This window comes from Drosophila gunungcola (assembly GCF_025200985.1).
Source record: "Drosophila gunungcola strain Sukarami chromosome 3L unlocalized genomic scaffold, Dgunungcola_SK_2 000002F, whole genome shotgun sequence".
In the NCBI taxonomy this organism is placed as follows: domain Eukaryota; kingdom Metazoa; phylum Arthropoda; class Insecta; order Diptera; family Drosophilidae; genus Drosophila; species Drosophila gunungcola.
The window spans coordinates 2,128,092-2,145,367 of NW_026453178.1; the positions used below are offsets into that span (position 1 = coordinate 2,128,092).

General features: G+C 44.4%; 6 protein-coding genes across 7 annotated transcripts; 3 read left to right on the plus strand and 3 right to left on the minus strand.

The window, feature by feature from the left end:
- Positions 1–1,254: 1,254 nt before the first annotated feature.
- LOC128257201 (cytochrome b5) lies at positions 1,255–1,945 on the plus strand. The gene has a single exon (XM_052988085.1). The coding sequence runs from the start codon at positions 1,447–1,449 to the stop codon at positions 1,804–1,806; it is 360 nt and encodes a 119-aa protein (XP_052844045.1). The 5' UTR covers positions 1,255–1,446; the 3' UTR covers positions 1,807–1,945.
- On the minus strand, positions 1,812–6,703 carry LOC128257197 (enhanced level of genomic instability 1). 2 transcript variants are annotated; one of them, XM_052988082.1, is made up of 4 exons: positions 6,464–6,609; positions 5,518–6,213; positions 2,935–5,403; positions 1,812–2,314 (listed from the first exon to the last, which is right to left on the minus strand). In XM_052988082.1, exons 2-4 carry the CDS (start codon positions 6,072–6,074, stop codon positions 2,047–2,049), a joined length of 3,294 nt encoding a protein of 1,097 aa, XP_052844042.1. In that variant the 5' UTR covers positions 6,075–6,213; positions 6,464–6,609; the 3' UTR covers positions 1,812–2,046. The 2 variants fall into 2 exon arrangements, with proteins under 2 accessions (XP_052844042.1, XP_052844041.1); XM_052988081.1 differs by having other exon boundaries at positions 5,518–6,703.
- Positions 6,704–7,121: 418 nt separating this feature from the next.
- LOC128257200 (probable trafficking protein particle complex subunit 2) lies at positions 7,122–7,715 on the plus strand. Its single transcript, XM_052988084.1, has 2 exons — positions 7,122–7,260; positions 7,317–7,715. Exons 1-2 carry the CDS (start codon positions 7,174–7,176, stop codon positions 7,647–7,649), a joined length of 420 nt encoding a protein of 139 aa, XP_052844044.1. The 5' UTR covers positions 7,122–7,173; the 3' UTR covers positions 7,650–7,715.
- A 151-nt stretch (positions 7,716–7,866) lies between these two features.
- On the minus strand, positions 7,867–9,398 carry LOC128257199 (translocon-associated protein subunit beta). Its single transcript, XM_052988083.1, has 3 exons — positions 9,242–9,398; positions 8,671–9,046; positions 7,867–8,354 (listed from the first exon to the last, which is right to left on the minus strand). Exons 2-3 carry the CDS (start codon positions 9,043–9,045, stop codon positions 8,157–8,159), a joined length of 573 nt encoding a protein of 190 aa, XP_052844043.1. The 5' UTR covers position 9,046; positions 9,242–9,398; the 3' UTR covers positions 7,867–8,156.
- Positions 9,399–10,353: 955 nt separating this feature from the next.
- Positions 10,354–13,097, plus strand: LOC128257138 (phosphoglucomutase). The gene is made up of 4 exons (XM_052987986.1): positions 10,354–10,512; positions 10,586–10,832; positions 11,552–12,770; positions 12,835–13,097. Exons 1-4 carry the CDS (start codon positions 10,435–10,437, stop codon positions 12,971–12,973), a joined length of 1,683 nt encoding a protein of 560 aa, XP_052843946.1. The 5' UTR covers positions 10,354–10,434; the 3' UTR covers positions 12,974–13,097.
- On the minus strand, positions 13,052–17,174 carry LOC128257137 (WASH complex subunit homolog 5). The gene is made up of 6 exons (XM_052987985.1): positions 16,860–17,174; positions 16,700–16,802; positions 15,194–16,639; positions 13,757–15,138; positions 13,328–13,699; positions 13,052–13,265 (listed from the first exon to the last, which is right to left on the minus strand). Exons 1-6 carry the CDS (start codon positions 16,979–16,981, stop codon positions 13,112–13,114), a joined length of 3,579 nt encoding a protein of 1,192 aa, XP_052843945.1. The 5' UTR covers positions 16,982–17,174; the 3' UTR covers positions 13,052–13,111.
- Positions 17,175–17,276: the final 102 nt, after the last annotated feature.

Below are 17,276 nucleotides of genomic sequence, written 5' to 3' on the forward strand. Positions count from 1 at the left end.
TAAGTAAATCAAATGTAAAACAAAACGATTTAATTATAGTAAATCAATTGATTGAATTACAATTTTTTAAAATTCAAGCAGATCGATTAATTCAACAAGAAATCAACAATCATTGACAAGTAATTAATTTTACACTTTATATATACGATATATATTACGATATGGTATCTGTACATTTAAATCGAGAATACAAATGAAAACGCACACGAGCTGCGTTTTGAAAATGCAAAACCGTCGACTGATATTTATAACAAAACCTAAATAAATAAAGAAAAAAAAAAGAAAAAATAATAATTAATTTGTAAATAAGCCGAAAGCAGGAAAATGCGCAGTGGAGCATTATGTTAATGTAAACACACTTAATCCCAACAATTTCAAAGTTTTCCAACCCATCCGTCAACAAAATCTCCCAATCCCCAAGAAATCGATTTTGATTTTCGATCCCCCGCAGGAAAATTTGCACTCAACACTAGCGAAATTTTTTAAAGCGCATTAAGCAAAACGTCTAAGATACATAAATCTATATAAAAATCGATATATATCTAAATACATATATATTAAATGAATACCAATTATTGTTGTTGTCTCATATAAAAAAAAAAAACAAAAACCCTTAAAACCGAAACAAAATGGAGAAAACGAAAGCAAATTTAAAATATATTTCCAAAATATATAGAATATAACTTTGAAAGCCAAAAATATCTACAAGTTGTTTTTTCTTTAAAGAGGGAGATTAAGTAACTAAGGGAAAGTTTGTTTTGGCCTTGATTGACACTAAAATACCTTATCTCAGTTGAAGTGTGTCTAATTATATGGTTTGAAGGTTCTCTTTGATACATCATGCCGTCTTTAATTGTTATCAAAAGAGTCAACGTACGAAAGTGACACAGTGTAAATATCCACCATAAATTTTTATCACCTACCAAGAAATCAATTAAAAGTGACCAAACTGAAGTGAATCACAAATTGTTTTTAGATTTCGCCAAAGCTAGAACCCCACTCCATGCCAACATGCTCAATCAATTTGCATTAATGAGTTGCACAAATCCACGCAAAGTTATTGGCCACCACCTACTTTGGTAGGTCTCCTTGGAAGACGGTAATATTCTCACGTACTCCTTATCAGCCGCAAGTCAGACAGATTGTGGAAATAAAACAGCAAATAGTAATTGACCGTCGAGGGGATGAACAGGGCGAAAAAACAGGGTAAGTACAAGCGATCTAAGCGATATTTTGCAATATTGATAAATGTTAAACATAAGCAACGGTTTGCCATTGGCACGCGTCCAGTGCCAGCAAGTTCGTCCAACGGTTAACAGCTCCTAAAATTAGCAAGTCAAGAGCAGACCTTATCAACACCACATTGGCAAAATTTACAGCAGCCATTAAAACAAAACACTTGTCTACACCGGAAAGCAATCAAGCAATCAAGCAATCAATCCAATTATGTCCCAGTTGTACGAAGTCTCCGTGGTGGCCCAGCAGAATGGCAAGAATGGCAAACCCTGCTGGCTGATCATCAAGGGAAACGTCTACGATGTGACCAAGTTCCTAAGCGAGCATCCTGGCGGTGGCGAAGCACTCCTCGAATACGGCGGCAAGGATGCCAGCAAGGCCTTCAAGCAGGCGGGACACTCCTCCGATGCCGAAAAGGAACTGAAGAACTTTAAAATCGGGGAAATAAATTCAGCGGCGCCCATTCAAATCCAGCCCACGTCCCTTGCTGCAACGAAGCCAACGGAAAACACAATAACAGAAGATCCGGAGCCAGCGAAGAAGAGCTCTTCCGGTTTCTGCTGCTGCTAGTCATCGTTTTACATGTCATTGAATTGATTTATTAACATAGGCTCAGGTCGTATTTAGTTTAGTGTAATTAACTTGTATCTAGATCTAGACTCATCTCATGTATAGCTACGCATCATCGTTGTCCACACAAAACTATCCTAAAAAGATCAACTCTGCTTACCTCGATCTGAATAAATTGCAAACAAATTCGATGGAGCAGCTCCACCAAATTCAAAAAATTAAACTAAGTCCGACCGACAATTAATCCTTTTGCTCGGCCTCCGCTAGTCCATCACTGCTGGGATTGTCCTGGAACGCACTGCACGCCGCATCAAAATGCTCCATCGCGAAATTGGTCACGTTCACCGTGTAGTTGCGCAGATAGTGATAGAATCTACTCGACTTCCGCTCCTGTCCAGCCCGCTCCTTCTCACTGCGGCAAATGGATCGCAGGTTGGGCTCAAAGTCCAGCGATTTGGCAGAGGTGGAACGTATAAGTGCATTGCCTAGGTGCTCGCAAATGGTTGCCCTAGAACATTAACACGAAATTATTAAATATTCAAGATTTATTTGTAAGAGAAAACCTTCAAACTTTTGTGCTTAATAGATTTATAATAAATTGGAAAAACTCCTTAAAGTTATTAAACTTGTTTACTAAAATAGTATTTAACTAAAGTATAAAGCACTTAAGATATTAAAGTTATGATTGATTGTATAATCGGCCATTTTTATGACATTACTTACTGCAATATGCTAAACTTATCTTTTGAATAGTGACTTATCTTTGACTAGTCGTTGTTAAGACTGTTGGACGATAGAAAACCACAATTTCCTTTTTCAATCGATTACTCCTATCACAGCTTAATGACCAAGCATTTACAAATTTTTGATGACTTTTATAACCAAAAGTTTGTCAGAGTCAATAAAAAGCTTGTCGAAATCTTTAATCGATAGTGGACTAGATGGTTATAAACCTATAAATATCAATTTGTATTTCCTTTAAATACAAAACTTAAAATAAACAAAAATTATTAAAACTTAAACGATTAATAAATAATCGATCATGATTGGAAAACATTAATAATATCTATTGATCCTTTTATCAAATAAAATGACTAATTGGTTACTAAATTTGTTTAGGTAAATTACCTTTGAGTCTGCTTGTCGAAAAGGTTGTAGGGACACGCCTTGGCCGCAAGTCCAGTTTGGAGAGCCTGCTCCACCAGCAGGTGCGCGATGTCCTCGGACTGGTGCCACTGCAAGCGATCGCTGCAATCGGAGTCCATCAGAGCAGCCACCGACATATTGTCGTGGAAGGAGGCCAGCTTGGCTAGAGGTGAACTATGGCCATCGTTCTTTTGCCCAGTGGCGCTGCTCAGCCAGGCTTTCTTTGGTGAGCGGGACTTTCGCTTGGCAGCGTTTCTACTTCCTCCACCTGGTGGCTGCTGCTCCTTCAGCAGCGGAGAGTTGGAAATAAGCTCGGTGAGATTCAAACGCAGTAGTCTAAAGTTCACGGGAAAGGGTATTCGGTGCTGTACATTTTGCGGGCTTGTGAAGAACTCAAAAAGTCGCTGATGGATGCGACTGCCATCGACTGTGGCCAGACGGCTATTTGAGGATTTAGTGGGCGATTTGATGCCACCCGGTCTACTCCCACTTGGATCTCCACCACTTTGAATGTAAAATTGCAGTTCCATCAACGTCTTGCGCAGATTCTGCTGATTGTACAGATACAGTGATATCAACTCGTCCAGTTCGATGGGGCAGTTTTCCATTAGCGATAGAACAGCGAGGAATCGGGAGATGTTCAAAGCATTCGGGGCCTGGAAATGGATGCTGTTCTGCTGCATCAGACGCTGCAGATGCGCGCAGTTTGGATCCGTGGCCACCACAATTACCGGCCTCTTTGAACTGGCGGCCAGCGTGTAAATGGCATCGGTAAAACCAGCATCCATATTCTCGAAAAGGATATCGGCATCTTCTATGAGAATGAGGGATTTGCGGACATCGGATGGAGGTTCTAGGGCGGCTGCTTTCGCCTTAAAGCCACTTTTTTGCAATTTTTGGAGCAGCTGTTGTGAGGATCCGCCGCCCGCTTTGCTGTCTTTCCTTATCTGATGTGACTGCGTGGCCTCTTGGAGTTCCTGGATCAACTTCTTGCCCGTTCGTTTCATGCCTGCATTAATCTCCAAGACATTGAAGTTCATGTCGTTCGCTAAAGTAAAAACTGCATTGGTTTTTCCACTGGATGATGGTCCTACGAGCACCATTGTGTTGCTAGCTGATCCCATCGAGGCCGAGTCGTTGCTCATATCGAAGGTGTCGTCCATGCCCTGCGAGTTGCGATTGCTGCCACCATTGCCACTCCAGCTGGACAAAAAGTCCCTTAGCTCCTGCACTGGCGTTAGGTTCACTAGAACCTGCTCGAACAGCAGCGGTTTGTACTTTTCGGTGAAGAGCAGCTCGCCATTGGGAGCCGAAGGTGGTGGCTTCGCCTCCTCATCGTTCTGCGCCAAAGGCTGCTCCATGGAACGGCGGGTGCGCCGGGTAACCACCAAGGATTCACCCATTTGCTGCGTATCCTGCGCACTGTCAATGGCGCTAAAGTGGCGATACTTTTCTCTCATTTGATTATAGCACTTGAAGGTGGGAAAGCGATCGAAGTCGTTTTTCCAGAGCTTTACAAAACCTCGCTTGTTCTCCAGCTGCGGTAAAGTAGCGTAGTTGAATTTGTTACTAATTTTATTGGCTGTAAAGTCCGCAGGCAGGCAACTGGTCATGCCACTCGCCTTGGAACGCCGTTTATTGGGAGCTAAGGTTGTCGTAACCTCTACATATTCCTCTTCTGCCCTTAAAGCAAAGGGTAACTCCAGGGGAACATGTTTAGATGCGAAGCTTTCACAACCTATGTGCGCCACTCTGGGAAACACCTCATAGCTCTCCTCGTACAACTGCTCGTAGGTCTTTTGTCGGCTCTGCTCCTGACGAATTTTATCTGGCACCCCAGAATGCAGAAAAGCCTGACGAGCTTTCAGAACCGAAGGATCCGGACTGGGCTTTGGCAACTGACGTACAAATAGCGGCGCTAGTTTCTTTGGCGTGACTGCTGGATTACTGCTGTCCAGATCAATAACCTCTATGGATTCCTCTGGCTTTTGGGCCTTGGTTTTTTGTGGCTTGACAGGACTCGTTTCCAGGTCGTAGTCGTAGCGCGCCTTTCCCGCACACGACCGTCGCGGTCTTGATGATGGCGTCGATTCTGTTTCTATAATGGGTGTCTCCTGCTGGCTCTTCCTGCGTTGGGTTCTTCGCTTGGGCGTCTCCATGGGAGGAGTTTCTATCGCAATGGTTAGCTTTTCGGCCACCTCTTTGGGCGATTCCACCTTGGCAAAGTAGCCCAGCAGGCTGTCACGTTTTTTAGTTGGCGACGATAGCTTCGATAGAAACTCCTCAGTTTCGGGATCTTCCGGTTTGGCTTCCACGCTGACCGTCGCATCCACGGAACTGAGGCGTCGAGACCGCGCCCTACCTCTTAGACGCTTGACTGTTGGCTCGGTGGGCGCTGAGGATGGCGCCGTTACCTCCTTTTGGTCAGTCTTGGTCAGCATCTTCCTCAATCTAGAAAAAAATATATTATTACTAGCCGTTCTAAGTCTTTTGTTAGTAAAAGTACAAATAATACATCTTTATGCTTGATTTTAGGAGTAGTGCTCCTTAAAACACTTTACTCACCTCTTAGCCCTTTGCTCCATCTGCAGTTCGATGAACTCTCCGCGGGACTCGTCCGCCAGTCTTCTCTTGGCTCCTCCCTTGCGTTCGTTCCATTCCTGGAGGAACTGTTTCCGCTTGGTCGTTGGCGTGGCTGCCTCAGTAGCCGCCTCTTGATCTCCAGGGGATTCGGCGCCACCATCGTTGGCCCCTATAGACCGATTCCTGGCATTCATCATGAACTCAAAGACATTGGTGGCTGGCTTGTGTTTAGCGTTGGTCACCGGAGATGCAGCCACATTCTCCGGCTTGCCCGCCTTGGCGAAGTGCTTCATGATGCTCTGCTTCTCGGCCACCGGAGTGCTGGATTTCAGCGGACTGGAACGCCGGCGTCCTCCGTTCTTGAGGCCATTTTCTTGGGAGGATTTCTCCCGCAGTGGCTGTGGCTTCTCCTTATCCGGCATGGCCTCCTTGGAGGGCTTTTTCTGGTCCTCCAAGAGGGCTGCCCGTCGCTTCTCCTCCCTCTTCCGCTTGTGCTTCTCCCGGTGCTTCTGCTTCACCGAGTGGAGCACCTCTTCCATGTTCTGGAGGATCAGTTTTGATTTGGCGCTGGGCGGTGCTCTCAAGACGAACGGGGATGTGGGCTCCACAAGATCCTTGCCAGCATTTCTGGTGGGAGTTCCCGGTGGACTCGCTGGTGCTGTAGTTGCAATGTGCTCACTTGTAAGACAATTTTTTACATCGGTCATTTTCTTGGATCTCTTCTTCTGGTTTAATTTTTTTCTTTTTGTTTTAATGCATATTGCTGAGTGTGTGCGTGTGTGTGTATGGTGTAGTTTTCTTTTGTAAAATCTAAGTACTTAAGCGGTTGATACAACTACAGATTATACGGAAGCCAAACTCATAAGATCGCAACAGAAGATCGGGGGCGAAAAGCAAAAGACAACAATACAATAATAATGAGATCTACCTTCGCAGCGATTTTCGTTTTGTCGTATTTGTTACACTCCCGCACACGCACACACACTGCCGCGATCGCGATTTTGTCGCGTTGGTCACGCTCCTCTGGCTAACGGGACTGCGGCCCCAATGGATTCCAACTTTCCAGTATGCAATTCAGGCGTTTATAACCATTTTATCCGAGTTTTCCGGCGTAAAAATTTGGTCGCAAAATGTGCTGGGGAAAAAAAGGCGCGAACAAACGGTGTTGAGAAAGGTTGGGAGGGGGTGGTATTTTCCAATACTGCTCGGTCAGTCTTTGATATTTTAGTATTTTTTAAAAACCTTGGTTTCTCTAGTTATTAAACTGTTTTGAACAAATTATTTTGTTTGTGAATCTTCATTTAGCACTCTAACAAACTATTGCAGGAATAAACACAATAGTCATACAAATAGGTAAACATATGGCTTCCTGTTGACGTACAGCAACGTAGAGAGATGAGTTAACGAATCATTCCTAACAAGTAAACATACAAGAAGTTCAAATCAAATAATTATTTAGAAGAGTTGCATAAAGTTAAAAACAAGTTTTATTTTCATTAAATTCAGTTAAAATACCTGACACTATTTTTATAGCCGCTACAGTAGAGTAGTATATTTAAAAAAAATGAAATGGTATTTTTCAGTATCCGTTTTCGGTCACACCTAAAATTAGACTGTTTTGGTATTGCCTTCGTGAAAATGTCCACTTACTACTTTGTTATTGTGGGTCATAACGATAATCCCATTTACGAGAAGGAATTTAGCACCGTGAACAAGGAACTAAGGGTTCGTGGACATAGTGTACATTATATAGAAGTTTCTAGCACCTTTTTAACCCGCAGAAAGAGGACCACAGGCACCTGAGCCAGTTTATTGCCCATGCCGCCCTGGATTTGGTGGACGAGCACAAATGGAAAACGGCTAATATGCAACTTAAATCCATTGATAGGTTCAACCAATGGTTCGTTTCCGCCTTTATAACCGCCAGCCAAATAAGATTTATCATCGTTCATGACAACAAAAACGACGAGGGCATCAAGAACTTCTTTAACGAAATGTATGACACGTACATTAAGCACTCCATGAATGCTTTTTATCGGATCAATACACCCATCAAATCCCCAATGTTTGAGAAGAAGTCGGAGATCTTTGGCCGAAAGTATCTGTTATCCTAAATTTGTTAAGATCTTTACATATTAAGTAACGTTGTAATATAGTCTTGATATATTTAAACCAGAAAAGCTGCATTTTGACTGGTATAAATGGTATAAAACCAAGTGTATTCAAAAACATTCCCTTGAATCAAAAATTAAGGCTACTTACATTCAATTGCAAATCATAAACAAATCGAAAATGTGACACCCATTCCCCAACTCCGAACGCATTTAGTAATTATCCAGTTTACATTTGTTTTAATTTATTTAGAAAAGCAGTCTAAGCTTAACTCTTTATGGACTTGTTTAATTCTCTTTACTCGATGCGTCCTCGTATCAAATCTAAAACGATTTAACGCTCCGTCTCCAGACGACAGTCCCAGACTGGAGTAAACTAGATGTGTGGGTTGAATGGATGAACAACGCATGGAATCAATTGAAAACTAAAGCAACAAAATTATACGGAATTTGTAATGGGTGTTCGTAAAGAAATCTCTTGAGGTGAAGAGGAAACCGTTGCGCAGCTGCTTAGTGCTTCTTGTTCTTGCCGGAGCGCTCGTATTTGCTCTTGGACTGGTGCCACAGACCCAGAGGAATGGCTAGAGAGGGCAGGGTCATCACGGCGAAGGCCACCCAATCGAAGAAGTGGGAGGAGAAGCGCTTGTTGTACTCGTTCAGGTTGACAATGCCACCCTCACCGGGCTCCGAGCTGACCGCCAGTTGGAGCTGCAAGAATGTACGGTTTTTGGTCAAATTATTTCATATCATGGGGTTTTATAGAGATAATAACCTAAAACGTTGTAGAACTATTGATCTTTCAAACCTCAAGGTGTTACAAAAATCTTAATTGATTGAATGACAACATTATTGTTTTAAGTAACTGTGCCTTTAAAGACACTAACTTTAAACCTCTAAGAAGAAGGTATATGATTGAAAAACTAAGATTTTACTTAGCTTTGAATGAGATTTCTTTAACAACGAGATTAGATAAGGTTCAGCCTGAAACACATTTCGGTTTGCCGTCTGCCCAGTTATAACTTACCGTCTCCGACTCCTCGACAGCCTTGTAGGACACCTCGGCAGCTGTGAAGTTGAAGTAACCGAAGGCCTTGGGCCTCACCACCAGGACGTGGGTGAAGTTGGTCTGGGGAGCGATCCTGTCGACGACGGCGGTGGGTTGTCCTCCCACCACGTCGAAGGCCTCCGGGTGGAAGCCGGAGTCTACCAATCGCACCTTGGTGGCGGCTCCACTGCCCACGTTGAAGATGGTGTAGCGCACCAACAGGTCGCTCTTCTCCACCAGATATTTGTTAAGGATCTGCTTGGAGACCAGGAGACGGGCACGGGTCTCGTCCTCCGACAGGCAGGTGCTAAATAACGCGCAAAGAGCGCACAGGGCCAACAGGTGCTTGAACATTCTGTAATTACATATCATTGAAAATAAGTATTTCACGTTTCACTTTTTTGTTGACGTGGAAGGGTCGCCGCAAAATGGACAGCATAAAAGGGCGAGCATTTTCGGATGGATTTCCTCTCTAGCTTCAACACAATGGTGCCGCACGAACCTAGTGCACATTTGCCTCAAGGTTTTAATTCATTATTTAACCACTTACTTGGATGTTGGTTATTTCTTTTGCGAGTATTTCAGTGCAACTAAACAGCAGTCGTAGCAGGCGGCCGCTTTCTCGTTGGTTCGTGACGTGGAATGGATCCGCTGTCAAACTTCGTGTTTTGCGTCAGGGCTGACAGAGGTGCTTTGAACTATCGATATATCGGCCAGGTCTCGATATGTTGGACAACTCAACTTGGTATTTTATTCGTTACTTTTTAAAGATTACCTGTACTTTTTAAATTGTTACATTATTATAGTAAGTTCACTATAATACAAATATATAAAACATAATTTAGTTTTCTAAAACTATCACACGCTCTTTTTAAGGGTTATTTTGTAAACGCGTCAAACTTTGAATTTATATAAATGTTAGCAAACATATTTGTATTTAATTGTATAACTTGTAGCTACCCATTTAGTCTTTAATTAAGGTTACATAATTCCTTTTTTTAGATGCCGAAATGTGGGAATGTTTTATGTTGATAGATCCAAAGAAACGCTATATATTTCATATATTTTTTTATTCCCACATAGAGAAAGGACAAATATAAACAAGAAACGTTGTAAAACATTCGATATATTCGATGTACCATAAGCAATCCGAGAGCTGAAGCTTCGACAACCCTGCCGCGTTGTTTCTGTTAAAACGCTGTTAGCAAACAGCAGCTGTTGTTCAAAAAGCGACAAAAAGTAAACAATAAATTATTTTGTTTTTATGACTTTAGTTGATGTTTAGTTAGACAATTCTTTTCAATATTCATGTTTTTATGAGGCTCTAGTTGTACACATGACATACATTTCCTTTAAAACAGCTGTTTACCGGTACCTGGGAATGCCCTTGAATGACATTGCACCCTACAGCAAGCTTTTCGGCACATGAGTTTGTCCAATCATGACGATTAAATTGCGATATATCACGATGAAAAAGGAAAACTCGAGGTGTCTAAACAAAGATAACTAAATTTACGGGTTCTTAAGAGTTCAAAAAACACACACCCAACTGAAGATTGTGACTGACTGGTGGCACGCATCGATGATAGCGCGTATCGGGATCGTTATGGCCGAACCGCGTTGGCTTATCAGTGGGAGGCGAATTTCGCTGTACTGTGTCTGACACTCGATTTTCATCGCACGCAAACGCGGTTCATTCGTCTAGTTGGAATTCAGCCAGCAGCCGGAAAACTCCAGTGAGACATGTCGCTATCGGTGGAAATTGTAGCAACAAAGCCCTACGAGGGTCAAAAGCCAGGCACCAGTGGATTGCGCAAAAAGGTGTGGTCTAAAAAAAAAATTCAAAACCCCCAGTTGCATCTCCTAACTTGTGAAATCCCTTTTCCAATCTCAGGTAAAAGTTTTCACCCAACCGAACTATACGGAAAACTTTGTCCAGGCCATTTTGGAGGCAAATGGATCTGCTCTGGTGGGATCCACTCTGGTGGTCGGTGGCGATGGACGTTTCTACTGCAAGGAGGCTGCCGAGCTGATTGTTCGTTTATCAGCCGCCAACGGGGTCTCCAAACTGCTGGTGGGTCAGAATGGCATCCTGTCCACCCCCGCCGTTTCCAGCCTGATCCGTCACAACAAGGCCTTGGGTGAGTTTCCGTCCAGGGCAGGTTCCACTGTGCTCGTAAAGATTTTAAATGATAAGAAGCATCTTTACACAATCAACGGGCTGTTAAGTGACAGAGGTCCCTGGGGTCGATTATCAACTACACATTCAATCGGTTAACAGCGGCTTCATTATTTCGGGCTAAAAAGTTTGAATCGGTTATGGGATTTCTAGGATTTCAGACAAGAAAGGAATTTCAATTTATCCTTTATGTTTCTAAAAAGACTATAAGGTTTACTTTTAACAATTTCCAAGGACAATCAAAAGTATAAAAAGATGTTCAAATAAATAAGTTATAGCTAGTTTTATATATATATTTATATAATATATATATTATATTTATACGTTGTATTATATTTATTATAGGACGTAAAGTGCATTAAAGTGCACATACAAATTAATCCATAAAGTTTTTCTATATCCATAATTATATAAAGCTTTTTTTTTTGCATTATTACATCTAAAAAAAATATAAGCAATAAAATGTTTTTGAAACTTAAGTTTTAAAATTGTTGGGTTGTTATTAAAAAACTGAAGTAATTTAGATAATGGTTTTGATTTTAAAACTAATGCTACAACTTAGGATTTAATAACTGTTGTACAATAAACTTAATTACTAAATATTTGTAGTAACTAAAATTATAGTTTCGATTTTATAATAGTGACTATTTATTTATATTTATGTTTTACCTTATCCTTTAGGTGGCATCGTTCTGACCGCTTCCCATAATCCCGGTGGCCCCGAGAATGATTTCGGCATCAAGTTCAACTGTGAGAACGGAGGACCCGCTCCCGACGCCTTCACCAACCACATCTACAAGATCACCACCGAGATCAAGGAGTACAAGTTGGTCCGCAATCTGCAGATCGACGTCTCCAAGGTGGGCGTGACTTCCTTCGACATCGCCGGAAAGCCCTTCACCGTGGAGGTGATCGATTCGGTGGCCAACTATGTGCGTCACATGGAGGAGATCTTCGACTTTGCCAAGCTGAAGGATTTCGTAAGCGGCAAGGCCACTGGAAAGCCCCTGAAGATGCGCATTGATGCGATGAATGGAGTCACTGGCTCCTATGTGCGCGAGATCTTCCTGAATCGCCTGGGGGCAACTGAATCCTCGGTGGTCCACACTACTCCGCTGCCGGACTTTGGTGGCCTGCATCCTGACCCGAATCTGACCTACGCCAAGGATCTGGTGGACACTGTAGCCCAGGGAGACTATGACATCGGAGCCGCCTTCGATGGAGATGGTGACCGCAACATGATCATCGGCAGCAAGGCGTTTTTCGTGACCCCCAGCGATTCGCTGGCTGTAATTGCCCACTACCTGGAGGCCATCCCCTATTTCCAGAAGAACGGTGTTCAGGGATTCGCCCGCAGTATGCCAACCGCTTCGGCTGTAGATTTGGTGGGCAGGAAGTTGGGCAAGGAGGTGTTCGAGGTGCCCACTGGATGGAAGTACTTCGGCAACCTCATGGACGCCGGAAGACTGTGCCTGTGTGGCGAGGAGAGCTTCGGCACCGGATCCAATCACATCCGTGAGAAGGATGGCATCTGGGCGGTTCTGTCCTGGATCTCCGTGATGCAGCACACGGGCAAGGGCATCGAAGACATCCTGAAGCAGCACTGGTCTGTGTATGGACGCAACTACTTCACCCGCTACGATTACGAGGAGTGCGCCTCGGATCCTTGCAACGAGATGGTTTCCACCATGGAGACGACTATCACTGCCCCGGCATTTGTCGGCAAGAGCTTCTCCAGCGGCGGAAAAACCTACAAGGTCAAAGAGGCGGACAACTTCAGCTACACGGATCCGGTCGACAAGTCGGTGGCCACGAAACAAGGCCTGCGCATCGTCTTCGAGGATGGAAGTCGCATTGTCGTGCGTCTCAGTGGAACTGGCAGCTCTGGAGCCACCGTGCGGTGAGTTATCATGGGATTGAACCAAGTTATGGCTTGAAATAATCTATGAATAATCATCTTCCAGCTTGTACATTGATTCCTATGAGAGGGAGAACGTATTGGGTCAGGCCAGCGTGATGCTGAAACCTTTGATCGACATCGCCCTGGAGATCTCTCAGCTGCCCAAGTTCACCGGACGCAATGCTCCCACCGTCATCACGTAAAGAGTTCCTGCCTGGAAAGGATCACCTGAGATTACCAACCCATCCAACTATAATCTCCACTTGTACCTCAGCGAGGCATTTCCTTGTTAAGTTTTCGGATTTATTAAAGTTTGTGTAGCCCAAACTGATGGTTAGTCTTCATTTGAGTGGTGTGGATAGGTACTCGTAATCGCTGAGTATCATGTTGGGAATGCGCTGCTCCAGTACTCTCAGCGGCAGACGAGCAATGCGTATAAAAGCTAGCAGGAAGTGGAGGGTGGTGACCACTTCGGGACCCAGCACTTCCTTGTCCCTGAAAGAGATTAAATATACTTTCTGTAGGAGTTCATGAGATCACGTAAATATCACACTCACAATAACTGACCCTCCGATACCGTCACCACATACTGACTCATGTAGGATATGTACAACATCTTGACGTTTTTGTGGTACTGTTGCAGAATCGTTAGTAGACCCACAATGAAAGGCACATTATCGATGTTATCTTTGGCTGTTTTTGGCAACAGACAATCGGTATTCGTGGAATGTTGCAGGCGACCCAAATGGGCAATGGTGAAGAGAAACATAAACAGCGACATGTTGTGAGTGTTCTTGGTAACGAGGAAGACCTGCTCCAGGGGCTCAAAGTTGCCCGTATAGAGGAGGGTTTCCTGCAGTTCGGTAAGCATAGCTACGCCCTGCTCATCGCAGAGATCCTTGCTCAATGAGAGTTCCAATAAAAGAGCCCTGCAGTGAACAATATAAAAGGTTAACTTTAAATTAAATTACTACCATTTTACTTACTTGTTTAGAGTTTCAGCCGTGTTTTCCAGCAGTTTGGCATCACATTTGCTGCTAAAGCTTAGCTCTCCGGCGATCTCCCGGCGCAGTAACTGCTTCTGGCCGATGGACAACACCCAATCCAGGAGGGTGGGCCACACCTTAAGCCATCGTTGGGTGTAGGCTTGATAATACTTCAACGGCTGCTTGGCCACTTCTGGTGATGGAAAATCCCGCGCCTCCAGTTCGCGAGTTAGACTGGCTAATGCGTCCACCCACATGCGATCCGAAATGAGGTTTCGTTGAAGCCTTTCCAAGTTGCGCTTCAACTCATCCGCCAGCATATGCGCATAGAGGCGCTCCAGACCCACCATTCCTGCCGGAGCCAAAGCTTCTCGTAATATTCCAAAGAATCCGGAACCGGCCAAGACTTCCTGGTGTGGAGCTTTCTTCTCGTACCAGGTGCTCTTGTGGTCCAGAAAAATGGTCGCTTTGGCATCCGTGCAGCGCAGTATCTCGTGGGCTAGGCGGCCGATAAAGTTGTTGGAAGGATCTCCCACAAGCGGTGGGAAGTTGGGAATGGGAATGATCTGACTTTGGTGCTCCGATTGAAATTCCTGAACTTTTTTTCGCAGAAAGCTGTTGCACTCCTTCTCTACGTTGTAGTTGATGATGCGCTGCGATTCCTCTAGCAAAATACGAAGTCCCTGAACCCTCAAATAGTCTTCAATATATTCGAAGGATCTGCGATATCCTTCGATGGTTTTGGCCAATGCTTGCAGTTTCTGCTGGAGAAGCTGCACAGGAGTTTTGCCTTTCTCGGGTGTAAAAATCAGGCCCAGATTGTAGGCATTTGCCAGGTGATTCACCAGCTCCTTGCGTATCCCATCCTCCAATAGTTGCTTGGGATCTAGTTCGATTACTCCCACTAGAGTCGTTTTCATCATGAGTATTCCTTTGGTGAAAACGGCAATGGAATTGGTTAGCTGTGCCACCTTAGCGCGCTCCTCAAACTGGGCGTAATCCTTGAGACGCTCCTTTTCCACTCGAGTGGGAAACTCCTTGATCACGTTTGTCAGAAGATGGATGATCCTGGCCAGAATGCTAAACATGGTCTCTGGAACGATTTGCAATACGCGTCGCAGGAAGTTGGCCAGCTCTGTGCTGTAGTAGTTTGAAACGGAGGCCAGATCCTCGCTCCTGGCCTGATTGATCCGCATCAGCGGTACCTCCAGGGTGCTGGCCAGCTTTAGGAACACCGCCCGGATACCGATTACCGCCTGCGGCTGACGCTTGATATGTTCCTGCATGAGGGGCGTGAAATCGCGCTGCAGAAGGTGCCAGGCGTAGCTGAAATCGGTGATCATCTGGATGTGGATCTCGATATCTTCTTTCAGGTTGATTAACTGGGAATAGTTTAAGTAGTTTTTATATCACTGAAATTGTGTCAATTGATCTTACCTGTGCCATCCGATTGAGCATGTCCCGTGTCTCCTGCAACTGTTGCTTTACCAGCATGTTGGAATGCAAATTGTGATACTCCTGCACCTCGTCCAGGGCCTGCATCACCTGAATGATCAGCCTTCCCGACTTTTGGGGCCTGCTCAACTCCAGTTTCTGGAGACGTCCTGCCACTTCGCCAAACCACTGCTGCAACTGGGGATTCTGCTCGATCTTGGTCAAAGGTCTGGAGCCGGCAAATGCTTCACTCAACTCCTTCAGTCTCTGCATGGCCTCCTCCCTGCTTTTCGTCCAACGCTCTTCTCTAGTCTGCTGAATCTCCGCCAGAAACTCTCTTACACTCAGTTCCATTTGGCTGCAGTTGAGCAGCAGTTGGTATAACGTATTCCGATCGAACTGAAGTTCCAGGAGCACCTTTTGATGAACTTGTGCCGGTTGAGTGGCTGTGTGAGTGAAGACGAAGACCTCCTTTGAGGTGTGAAGGCAAAACCAGCGGAGCAGGACATTCGACTGCCGCATCATCAGTATGATCTTGTTGGCATGCTCCAAGACAAAGTCATCGCTCAGTACGCCCTCGCGAACGATCTCCTGGGTCTTTTGCAGAATCTTGCCCAACTGCTCCTTTTGTTGCTGACAGAGAGGTTTTATCGCAGCCGGATTTATCACATTTTCAATAGCAGATCGAGCAGCTTTGAAATCCTGCCAGGCATCCACCAGATTCACAGTGATGCCCATGTACAGGGATATAGTCCAGTTGTCGCAGAAGAACTTGTCCACAATCTCACGCATCTGGGAGCCTTGGGAGTGGAGAACTTTTGGACAGAAGTACAAACACACATACAACATGGCAGCTTGAGTGGACAATGCCGTGGATCGGTGAGCAGGATGTGGGTAAAGGGTCAGCTGGTTGTATATATCATCGCACCGGAGACGGGCCACCACCAGATCCACAAAGTTCTCATCGAAACGGAAGCGCGAGAAGTAGGCCTCCGGATATCTAGGAACTACCAGGCTGGCAGCTGCAGCCGCTGCCTGTTTGCCGCCCAAACTGAGAGCTTTTGTTGCCTCCGAGGGATGTGTATAGCCCGTGGATCGAAGGAACAGGCAGACATCATGGATGTTGCTCTCATCTCCGCTGGGCGTGGCATCTCCTCCACTATAGCGATAGTAGGCAATCAACAGGCGTTCCCTCACATCTCCCGGTAAATGGAAATCGAGGAGGAGGAGGATTACACCAAATAGGTAAAGGGATTCGCAGAGCAGTTGCCGGCCCTCCTCCTCCTGGAGAACCGTCTCCAGTGTCTGCTGGATATAGTAGCCACTGTTCAGCTCCTCGATGTATTGATGCAGATCGGATGCATAGTGGTGTATGCTCTGGAAGGCCAGGTAAAACCGGGTGATCAGCGGAAGCTGGGCTCGCACCTCGTCATCTAGTTCGGTCAGTTCCTGGAGGAGATCAAGGGGTTTTTAATCCTTGCCTAATTAAGTATAACCAATTCCCATTACCGGACTCTGTTCGATCTTCTTCTCGTGATCCTCGGCCACTTTGAAGTAGCTGAAATCCAGAATAACCTCGCCATATTTCGCCTTATCTGCCTTGGTCTCCAATCTGCAAGGGCGAATGCCACACATTAATCATTGTTTGAAAGTATTCAATTTATATTACCTATAAATACTGGGTACGTAGTCCTTGAGGCGCAAAATCTCTGCTATTATAGAATTTCCAACGGAAACTATATTCAGCAGATTCTGGCCGCAGGCATTATTTTCATCCAGAAACTCAGTCATTTTGTAGGGCAAAAAACATGTTCTTATTTTCAGGGATTGCAATAGCTGTCACTCTGAAGAGCACCAATTTTCTCGAGATATATATAAAAATATTCATCCACGGTGTTTTAATAACGTTGAATTACTCTATGAATATGAATATTTTGATTTGTTTTCCTTTTTTTTGCAATTAGTCCTATCTTTTTCAACTAGTGTGAACGTGTTTTATTATTACAAAAAATACTAACTTAAATCTGGTCATACTAAACTGATTGCATGGGATTGTCAAGCCCTTTTAGAATTTCGGCGCCAAAAT